Source organism: Teleopsis dalmanni, chromosome 2 (genome assembly GCF_002237135.1).
Source record: "Teleopsis dalmanni isolate 2A chromosome 2, ASM223713v2, whole genome shotgun sequence".
Classification (NCBI taxonomy): Eukaryota; Metazoa; Arthropoda; class Insecta; order Diptera; family Diopsidae; genus Teleopsis; species Teleopsis dalmanni.
Genome location: NC_051847.1, coordinates 162,740,575 through 162,752,320, shown reverse-complemented (window position 1 = coordinate 162,752,320; position 11,746 = coordinate 162,740,575). Strand labels below are relative to the sequence as shown.

Here is an 11,746-nt window from a genome sequence, read left to right as displayed (position 1 = left end):
ATAAACGACCGCAAGTGTTTAGCATCTATGAATGAGACAGAAACTTTGAAAATAAAAGAGTGTCTTATGGACTCAAAATGCACCTCAAATTATGTTGAGATGACAAGAAAATTTGAAGTACATCACAAGTTTGCTACTGAACAACACTTTGCGCTTGATAATTGTAACTCTTCAGTTGTGTTCACCATATCTTCTAGCCCGTGTGTAGCAGGACGATGTGGACGTTTCGGACGTTGCTATCACTATATGTCCGGCGGCTTTGTGTTTTCAACTTGCGTTTGTATGAAAGGCTACCGTGGATGGGACTGTACCGAAGATTCACAAGTACCTTCCAGTATGTCTATACTGCTTGCATCGCTACTCTTAACTCTAAGCAATTTACTCTTCTTCCCGAGTATTTATATGGCAGTTCGACGAAAATATTATACAGAAGCAGTCATTTACTTCTTTGCAATGTTCTTTTCAATATTTTATCACGCATGCGACTCAGGAGAAGATGAGTATAGTTTCTGTTTGGTAAAAATCGGAGTACTACAATTTTGCGATTTCTATTGCGGGCTGTTAGCCATTTGGGTCACGTTAGTAGCTATGTCTCATGTGCGTCCTCAGTTCGTATCTCTACTCCATATGTTTGGTGCAATTTTGTTAGCCTTTGGAACAGAACTTAACAAACAGAGCTTGTGGGTATTTCTCGCACCAGCACTTACTGGCATCTGCATAATATCTGTGAGCTGGGGACTGCGATGTCATAAATCCCGTAAATGGTTTCCAGCACGTAAATACCTTACGGTATATATGCCAATTGGCACTGTACTTGTGATGGTCGGTTTAGTTTGCTATGCATTTCTACAAACTAAACAAAATTACCATATCGTGCACTCAATCTGGCACATGGTTATGGCCTTAAGCATCTTGTGCCTATTGCCATCACGGAAATCATTTATACCAAAATGCTAGCATTCGGCTTATACGCGAGAATTCCTACTCATCGAACAGGAGTTCTACATGTGAACTGCAACACTTTGACGATGACTATGAATGCGAAAAGGATGAACTCATGCAAAACACCGAAGAGAGCACCAATTTGGGTTTAGACGTTACACTGTTTTTGGCAGACTTACAGATGTAAACACTAGGATTCTCATTTAGTTTAAGTGCAACCAACTGGTTATCAATAGTAAATAACAAATGAATATATATTTGATATTTTAACACAATTAGAACTGGTGCAGGCAACTGCAATTGCTCACCACTAACCCCAGTGAACTCAGATACTCTAATCGAGTTCGAGAATAATGAACATAATTTACAAATGTACACAATTGCTCATGTCGAATATAGTAAACTAAATAATTAATTACAAAAGAGTAATGCTCATTAGCTTAAGTTGCTTAAAGGCCGGCATATAAACTTTTAGGATAAAATAATTATATTTATTGTAACATATATATATATATAAATATAAAGCATATATAGCTAAAGATATATTGTATGTAACATTCAACCTACATTAGCTAAGAATTAATTATATGTAATAAATTATATGGTAATTAAAAAATTGTAGAGCTTTATACAAAATACTATGGAATAGTTTTAAGTAATGTGAATATTAAATTTGAGGAATGTAAAAAAAAACAAATGATTTAATATAAAATATGTTAGAAAAATTAAATATAAAAAGAGAAAATATACAGGCATGATATTGCAATTTATGAAGACACTCACATGTGCTCTCTGTTAATGTAAATATGGATTGCAGGTGCCGCTAATACTGGAGGAACACTTGTAAGGGCAGTTAAGTGCAAGTTCACACACCACAGCAGACATAAAATTATGACTAACAACAGAATAAACAACCTCCACCTCCCTAGGGTGCAACATATTTAAATAAAAGTACATGTAATAGGAAAGGATAGGATGATTTGTAAGATGTCTGTACAATACTTGTAGATAGTAAACCAATGTTATATGTTCTAACACTCAATCCTTGTATATCATAAATTGTTTTTGTGTATTTGTTAAAGCCAAATAATACCTTTAATAATAATCCTTTCGGATTGCAATTTTGTTTTTAAAAAGATAATGCTTAACATGCTTTTACCGATAAAGCAAGTTAGATAGTGAAATAGTCCTTAATCTAATTTGCAAGTTTGAATTCCTGAAATAAATGTATCTAGTATCTACTTTAATTTGCAAATGTTAAGTTTTTGTGTTCATTCATCTACATAAATAAAAATTATCTACTCAATGTTATAGAATTAATAACTGAAAATATTAAAATATACAATAAATTCGTGTGAAGAGGATAATTAAAAAAAGTACTAAGAGTACTAAAAGGTATTAAAAAATAAAGAGTACTACAATATTATCTATAAGTAAGTTCCTTAAAAAATTCGCTTCAGTGCATTAAATTTATATCTTTTCAATATATGCAAATGATTAACTATGATTAACTTCTATTGCTATGAATATTAAGAAATATTAATTTTATGCCGTTTTCGATTTCTAAATCTAGGGTAACTTTTTGAATCAAGATTCACTTTTAGTGCAATTTTCATTTTAGATGGGTGAATCTCAAGAGAAATGTATAACACTCAAGATTAATTTATAACACTCTAGATATTTTGCCAGAGTGGCAAGCTTACCCTGAAATTAACAGCTGTTTTATATGACTTGACTGATAAAGTGTAATTTGACTCGATATATAAATTTATGAGTATAAATGTCTGTTAACGCAACTACAAAAATATAGGATTACTCTAAAAATTTTTGATTAGGCAACAAAATTTGACAGAACGAGAATGAATCTAGATTGAAAATTAGATTTACTAATTAAAAACGTCATTACATTAAGACTACTGGAGATTTTTACAAAAAAAAGAATATTTTATTTGTTCATATATATAAAAAGAATAAAATATATTTACTATTTTAAAATGTACTGCCAGATGTATGACGTTATATTATTATTATGAAGAATCCTTGTCATAACAAAGTGCTACTTTCGGGGGTTTATAGTTACTGCCTTAATTAACCACCGTTCACACATTAGTGCAAGTAAATTTCGCTTTGCAAAATCTGCAGACATTATTAGTGATAATCCCTAGTTTATTTAGCTAATAGTTAATCTTACAAAGTTCTGTGAATGATCCTGTTATAATTGTCTATAATTCTTGCCCTTCGTTAAGTTCGAATAATTCTTGTATAAACTTAAGCTGCAACTATCCAGAAATCATTTGGAGTATAATAAATTCTGTAGATTGTCCAGGTAAAGGTTTATCTATTAATTTATTTTTTTTCTTCTTTTCGTAAAAGCAGGAAAAAATTATTCTTTCCAGGTTACAAAGCTAAGCTATTGTATTATTCACCTAACTTAAAAATATATGGTCGTCTCCCTTTACACAAGTTTTATTAATTAAAATTTTGTATTTTATATTTCAAACTTTCAGCAAAAAGTGCATTTAACAATTTATCTAATTAAAGATAGGTTTGAGTATGAGTAACCAAAAAATCATGTTTTAAAATGTACATGTAAGAATTTAATGCTCCAGTTTCTTAATTTCCGAAAACATCTCAAATATTAGCCGTAATTTTTTCTTTTAGAGTAACAAAAAATTATTCGCAACTTATGAAAGAAAGCATGTGAAGCAACAACAGTGCTCTTAAAATCTTCAGACTTAGGTTTTACTCGCAAAAAATTTAATTCTTAAGTTTCAATGTAGCCAAATTCATAAATCAGTCTATTGTGAATATTTATTGGAAATATGTTACAAAAGTTCAGTCCATCGTTGAAATCATATGAGTATTTTACTTACAAATAAATTAAAATACATAAATAAATTAATTAATTTAAATGTATAAGATAAAAATTATGGCCGAATGTTCTCCTGGAAACGTATTGGAATGAAGAAGAAGTTAAGATCAAAATGCCAACCATTGCCCTTCTAATATTCATTTTGTTTTCTTTTATTTAAACTAATTAATTTTTATTGTTTACATTTTTTATATATTATATTGTACACAACATAAAAAACATTTTTCATATATAAACATTTACCATTTTTTAATGGTAAATTTGTTTCAACCAGACTTAATGCTGTTTTTTTACAACTCTGAAAGAAAAAATTACGGCTATTATTAAAAATAAATCATCATTTATATAATTTGTAAAGACTTACAACAAGAAAGTATAAAACAATTAGAAAAAAAATTTATAATATGTAATATAATATACTGTGTTTTATTTGATATAATATATTTATATATTATATTATAATGATATAAAATAATTTCATATTTCATGATTTTAAGAGTAGGGAAATTTTTTACTTCATTATATTATTTTCTGCTGAGTTTCATATATTTTGTTATAGTTTTTAGTTAATTCTTAAACATATATAAAAATCTTTACAAGTGAATATAATTTATAACAATTGATAATTAATATAATATGCCTTGAGAAAGAAGGTAAAAAACTTCAGAACGTCGTTGACATTTCATAAAATACATTAAATAATAGGATTAATTTCATTCTTGTGAGTTTATTTTAATTAACTTTTGTTAAACATTCCTTTAGTTAGCGTTCTTTTCAGTACTACTGTTTCAAGTATTAAAGATATTTTTAAGATATAATTATTTCAAATATATATATGACAGCATCCATAACAATTCAATTTTTTTATATATAATCAGAGGAACGGTAAGATGTTATTATTTAGTTCCTAGAACTTTATGATCTACTTTCCAAAACCACTAGACCCCGACTACAAAATGTTGCTTGGCACTTCTGTCGAAGTTCACAAACAACACTTCTTCAGAAACTGTGGAACTACAGTAATATATGATATTAAGTTAACTTTTTTATATCCTCTTACAGTATATTATACTAATCCTGGAATCCTGGAATTATGTAGTATCTATAGTATTTATGTAATTGTTCGTAAAATTAATAAGGAGCTTACAAGGTTGCTAAAATAATTCTATATACTATTGTTTAATCTAATTTAGCTATTTATTTATAAATAAATTTAAGTTTATTAGTTGCTCTTAGGAACAGCAATTGTAAATGTTTGTAAAATGCACAAAAAGAAAAACTAGAATTGACCAAAGTTTAATATATATAAATATATGTGTGTATCTATATTTTCAAGTTAAGCACCTATTATATACGTATATATTATATGTATGAAAAATATATGTTCAATTTATTTTTTAAAAATAAATAAAAAGAAAAGCTACAACAGTTTTTTAATTAAGGGAAAAATTATAATAAAATAAACATTATTTTGATGATGTATGCAATATATCATTGCTTATATAATGTATGGAATTTTGATTTATTATATTATAAAATATATTTATCGTATGGAACAATTTTATTACTGTCCTTATAGACCTATAAAAAGTTTGGTATTTAAAGTTTTCTGATTCGCATTAACCTCTAAGATTTAAGTTCCTTAAATGATTTTATTCAAAGCAATCTATATAAAAAATTGTATATAAATAAATTGTAGTCGATCAATAATAATAAAATCTAAGTCATATGTAAGAGAAGGAATAAAAATCAGAAAAAAAGAATTTGATACTAGTGTGGATTGACAAATTTGTTTATAAGAATACTTCTAAAAAAAGGTCCAGCAGCGGCCATATAGACATTAGGACAAGAGATAATATTTTCTTATTATTGAACCCGATAATTGGGTTCAAATCTTTCTATTAGATAGATATAAACATACTTCTATATTTCAAAATACCTTAACATAAGTAAAAAACATAATTAAATCTTTCTATTAAATTCAACACAATTTACTATATCAAATCAATATCATAAATCAATTTACTCTTCTCTGTCCTTATTCATTATACAACAACTTGTACGGCAGAATTGTTCTCTACTAACTACAACAAAAATTAATATCGATAAAATTATTATAGGAAAGGTTTGCTTATCTTAAGTGATATATTTACTCCTCTAGGCATTATTTAATGATTATTATGAAACAAATATTAAACTAAGGTGATGTCAGGTAACATAAAGAGAATATTTCCGCAATTTTTATGCCAATCAAAACAAAACAATCGCAAAATACTATTAATTAATACCAGCACTTAATTGTACATCAAGAAATTTTATGACTATTTGAGCCTTTTAGCCTCTTTTCTCTGCAACACCATCACTCCACTACTTACTACAATATTTATTAGGACTACATACTTTTGGAGTAGACCTTCAAGTTCACACATTTTTAAAGTCAGCGACTTTGATAATAATGTGAAAATGGTTTGCAAACGATGGTTTATAAGCATATACTATTAATTAAAATCGAAATTACACTTTAGTCATGTATATGTATTTACAATAATTTATTAAATAAAAACATCAAATTTATAACTTACTTTAATAGATATAATTAAATTGTAAAATCACTGTCATAATAGGAAGATTTTAAAATGCTTAAGTTCTATAGCCCATTTCGCGTTCAAACTGCGCTGCGGTTAACGATCCTTCAATGCCTTTGCAATTTTCATTAAATACGCTATATGCGCTCAATTCCTTGGAGTGTTTTGGACTAGTGCGTGTGTTTAAATACATTCCTACTAGCGCAGAGATTATTAAAAATACTATGCCAAAACCTAGTTCGATAGCGATTGCGTACAAAGTTACCCAAAACAGTATATAAACAATGATTTTGAAATATTTAAAATATTTGCTTTCGGATTCGATCTCGGTTTCTGGAATGTTCGACTCAAATTCAGATTCACTCTCCACTTCCCCGCTATCGTTATCATACATAACATTATTCTTTATTAGTCTCTGATTATTATTTTTTGTTTGTGGATGCAATAATGGTTTATTCTCCTCATCATCCTATTAAATGAAGAATATTAATCACATTTATTTGATTTGTTAAGTATATAAAACTTTGCCTCTATGAGAATTCTTGATTGTTTTTCTTCCACGTCGCCTTCTTTTGTAACAGCTGAAATGATAAAGCTCTTAACTGCATCGCCAAATTTCTTGAATCTTTCTTTGCGTCTTTGTCTTAAACGATATTCATTAAGTTTACCTTCAATGTTTTCCATTTAAAATTTTCATTTATTTAACTGAAATTAATTTGATCCAAATATTATTGCTTGCTCACACTGAAAATTATTGTAAACAATAAATAAATTTATTAAAACAGCTGCACTCATTGTAGAGTTGCCATACTTACAATTTGTTTTTCAATAACTATTTGTTGAAAACTTCGTGGCAATCCATATTCAAAGCAATTTTACACATATAATTATAGTATAATTTTTCTTACATTTAGCATATTTCAATTAAATAAAACATTTTATCTCTAATATATAAAAAAAACTCAATGCCAACTATTCGAAAAAATTATATGCGAAGTGAACTTTGAAACATTGAGCGGCAGATGGCGCTGCTCAGTGAAACTAAATATCACATACAGAGGTCAGATTAACATAATTTTAATGTCATCTCATTATTACCAGTTATATTAATTTTGATTCAAATCGCATAATATATTTTTTTATATATATTTTTTATCAATTTTTTAAACTAAATTTTTTTACTAAAAATAATTTTAATTGAAATTGTGGTTCATTTTGAATTTGCATTACAAAACTAGTAGTTTTAAAATTTAAGAGTATATAAATAAGTCTGTCGAGCTACTTGTAGTGACTTTGAGTAACTCTGTGTATACACAAGTGCAAATAAAAAAAGCATCTAAGATTTTACACAGAATTTACTTGAACAATTTCTTTCAAGTAAAATTTGTGCTACATTAAATCAGCTGTTTTGGTTTAAATCTAAATTTTTGAATTGTTTATTTACGCGGCTCTGGTAAAAGTAAAAAAATTCTGAAATTACAATTGTATTAACTGTTATACAAAAAAAATTGTGAAATGGTTCTAAAAAACATAATAAATATTTCATTAAGTGAACTAATATAAAGTAGAATATAAAGTACTTAACACACTTCGAGACTGTGAGATTTATCTGTAATAATAACATAAAACATATTTTTTATATTAAATTTAATAACTAACAGTACTTTAACGCATCGAAAGCAAGTACTATACCACTATTGATCTTATAACATACTTGTAGAAAGGTACAACTTAACTTTAGCATCATCAAAAGCAATTCTTGATTGTTAATATTCGGTCTGTCAGTCAAATTTGAAACTATTAAATAACAGTAATTGGTTCTGCATTCGTTTCAATCATAAAAGAAAAATCGAATACTCTAGTTCTGCAGTTCGTGTCCTTACTGGCGTACTAACGGAGCACTGTACCATTGCGCCTATGCTCTAATGATGGCGAGTTCCAACAAAAGGATTATGCAGGAATTGCTAAGATGAAGAGGGGGCAGAATCTATCAACCACTTCCTGTGTCTCTGTACAGAACTGCAGACAAGGCGACTTCAATATCTTGGGGATCGCTTTTTCACTGCTTTGGAGAAGATAACGAAAGCAAACTTATCGGATCTCCTCAACTTCATCTGCAAAACTAAGTGGTTTAACAAGGGTAACAAAAGTTAGCAACTCACCTCTTGCGGCATAACTTTTTAAGGGCATCACAATGGGCAATATATGCCTCTGAGTGGAAATGCTAACAACTGTCAGCATGCGCTTTCTGAACCTAATCCTAACCTAGTTCTTTAAAAACTATTTCGGTTTCCTGTTCGTAGCGTTAAACAGAAAAATTCATATTTATTTCGGAGGGTTCCAAATCAGAGATTAATTGTTAATTCAACTAAAAAACCTATAAATATCAATTGAACAAAATAAGGTAACTGCCAAAAAGAGGAGAACCAAATGCATATCATTAAAAATATATTAAAGTTAAAAACTGTGATTAAAATAAAATAAAATAAAAAAGATTGAAAAATTTAATTTAAACATATATTCTTTATTAGATGAGAACATATTAATGCGATATTTTATCTAAAATATTTTTTTTTTGTTTTTTCATTATAATAATTTTAATAATATTTTTGCACATTTCAGCAAATTCAATGATTTTTAATGAGTAAATAAAATAAAAAAAGGGGTAAAGCCCCTCAAAATGAGTGAGAGGAAAATGCACTAAAAGCAAAGACCGAACTTTAGAGGCAAAAAATATCGTATCATTGCATACAGGATAATGACGTTATATCGGTGTAGATTCTGATATACGACAACCTTGCCCCATTCATTGCGATCTTCTAATTCACGCAGTACTTTCAAAGGATTTAAACTTGTCCTTCTCTCAAAGGATTTAAACTTGTCTTAGGTTATATTAGCAATGAGTTTATATAATATTAATTTTTTTTTTTAATAAAAAGGAACAATTTAACCAAAATTCTAATAATTAAAATGATTTTGCTAAGCTATTTGTTAGCAAAAAATTCAGCAAATAAATTGCATTGAACACATTTCTTGTAAGTTCAATAAGTGAGAGATTCGTGGTTCTTTCGGTAGAAATTCAACTTAAATTTTGATAATTTGGTGTTTGTGTTGTGTATTGTGTATTATGTTTCGTGTAATGTGTTTTGTGTATTGTGTAACGTGTAGATAAGTTTTTATTTAATATTTTTATTCTTCTTCAGATTCTTCGGTAGCGATTGCATCAGTGTCTGATATGACTTCATCGATGCCTGTGCTCAGTTCGATGATTGGTTCCTGTTTTATGTCTTCGACAGGAGTGGCAGGTTGTTCAACGATTGGCTCGTCAGAACTTGTGGCAGTGACATTTGTATCAGATGCTGCTTGTTGTAGTGATTGCAGCTCTTGGGCAGCAATTTCAGCTTCTTGACGGGCGATTTCAGCTAATTCGGCAGCTTGACGTGCTAATTCAGCTTCTTGCTCCTCTGCTGCTTGTTTTTCAATTTCAGCTAAGCGATTTAGTTCTTCTTCACGAACACGTTGTTCTTCGGCTAAACGTTCTTCTTCCGCTTTGCGTGCTTCTTCAGCGACACGTGCCTCTTCGGCAAGACGAGCTTCTTCAGCAACGCGTGCTTCTTCAGCTAAACGAGCTTCTTCTGCCAAACGAGCCTCTTCAGCCAAAAGCGCCTCTTCAGCTAAACGAGCTTCTTCAGCTTTTCGAGCTTCTTCGGCTAAACGAGCTTCTTCAGCTTTTACAGCTTCTTCTGCTAAACGAGCTTCTTCAGCTTTTCGAGCTTCTTCGGCTAAACGAGCTTCTTCAATAACACGTGCTTCTTCGGCTAAACGTGCTTCTTCAGCTAAACGCGCCTCATCTGCCAATCGTGCTTCTTCTGCGGCACGAGCCGCTTCTGCTTGTTGCGCTTGCTCTTCAGCTAAACGCACCTTTTCTTGTTCAGCTTTACGTGCAGCTTTTGATTCTGCAGCTTTTGCTTCAGCCGCTTTTGTTTTACGTTCACTTTCCAAACGTTTTTGTTCCTCTTCTTCAGCCTTGCGTTTCTTTTGTTCTTCCAGAGCCCTGTGCATTAATCAATTAAATATATATTAAAGAATATTATTTGATGAAATTTAATTTATACGTACTTCTCAGCCTTACGTCTGGCTTCATCAATACGTTGAGCTTGTTTTTTTTCCAATTCTACTTGATCCAAAGCTTCTTCATTTACAGTTAAAAGACGTTCCTGACGCATACGAACTTTCTCTCTGTGTTCTTCATCCACAGGATTTTCCAATGGTAGTGGAGCAGAAAATTTTCTCGTTGGTCGGAAAGGGTCCAGATCCGCTACTACAAATTCAAAAAAAAATTTAATCATGTTTTTTATGCTTGTCTTAAGTGAAGAAACATTAGTTTATATATATTATATCTGTTTAACTCTATTTTATAGTACATTGTAAATACTTACATCTCTCCCGACTTGTCCGGTGGTCAACTGATGCAGTCGTGTTTCGGCCATAATCGTTTAGCGGTTGTGTGTGAGTTCTTAACTGATTATGACTGAATTTTATTTGCAATCCAAAAAACAAAAAAGGAGTGTGCACAAAACAAATACGTACAGAATGCAATGTAAAATGGGTGAACAGGAAACGGATACGTTAAATAAATGGGTGTGTTGCAAACAAAACTATTGTACTTTTTGTTTAAATTCGCAAATTTAGTATTATATTTTTCTGCAATCGTTTTTTGAAGCGTTTTTAATATATTCTACAAATCTATCTTGTATTTATTGTTAATATATTTTAATATTTTGAGGTTTTAGAAGTTTACTGTTAAAGTAATTTATAAATGTTTGAAGAAGTTCTAACATTAATATATTATTAAAATAAATAAAAACAAATAAAATAATAAAAATAATATAAAAAAAATATTTACAAAAGAAATTCATTACGAAATAGGTCAAGAAGTCTCAGTGTCTTCAGTGTCTATTAGTATCAACTAACTTCCTTTTAGAAATGTAATTGCTCCAATATAAAATAGAAACATGCATATATTCAGATCGATTAATCTTTAACTTTTACGTACATTATCAATGTCTAAAATAAAAAATACAGAAACTCTCTGAAGAGTCCTATAGCAGAGAGAAGAATAGAAAATGATAGGTACATAACTATTACATTTTTAATATATAATAAAAATTAATTAAAGACTATAAATTATTGATCTCTATTAATTATGACAAAAAAACCTGGAACTAGAGCACTGAAAGTGTGAACAGCCTTGAATACTTGTGGATAAACACGATTAGTGATCGCTTCTAATTTGACAGGCACGAGTTCTAAGCCTGGCACTTGCAGTCCAAACAAATTATATACG

At 29.5% G+C, this 11,746-nt stretch overlaps 2 protein-coding genes across 2 annotated transcripts in view; both read right to left on the bottom strand.

The window, feature by feature from the left end:
* Nucleotides 1-6,386: 6,386 nt before the first annotated feature.
* Nucleotides 6,387-7,303, bottom strand: LOC119682080. The gene is made up of 3 exons (XM_038095428.1): nucleotides 7,215-7,303; nucleotides 6,928-7,143; nucleotides 6,387-6,868 (listed from the first exon to the last, which is right to left on the bottom strand). The coding sequence occupies exons 2-3, from the start codon at nucleotides 7,081-7,083 to the stop codon at nucleotides 6,455-6,457; spliced, it is 570 nt and encodes a 189-aa protein (XP_037951356.1). The 5' UTR covers nucleotides 7,084-7,143; nucleotides 7,215-7,303; the 3' UTR covers nucleotides 6,387-6,454.
* Nucleotides 7,304-9,555: 2,252 nt separating this feature from the next.
* LOC119676059 (uncharacterized protein CG45076-like) overlaps nucleotides 9,556-11,746 on the bottom strand; it is a gene marked incomplete at its 5' end in the record, with an annotated part of 10,302 nt that continues 8,111 nt past the window's right edge. Inside the window, 2 exons of the mRNA XM_038087284.1 lie at nucleotides 9,556-10,453; nucleotides 10,519-10,720. Of these exons, the coding sequence (XP_037943212.1) occupies nucleotides 9,589-10,453; nucleotides 10,519-10,720 (1,067 nt within the window). The remainder of the gene's footprint in view (nucleotides 10,454-10,518; nucleotides 10,721-11,746) is intronic.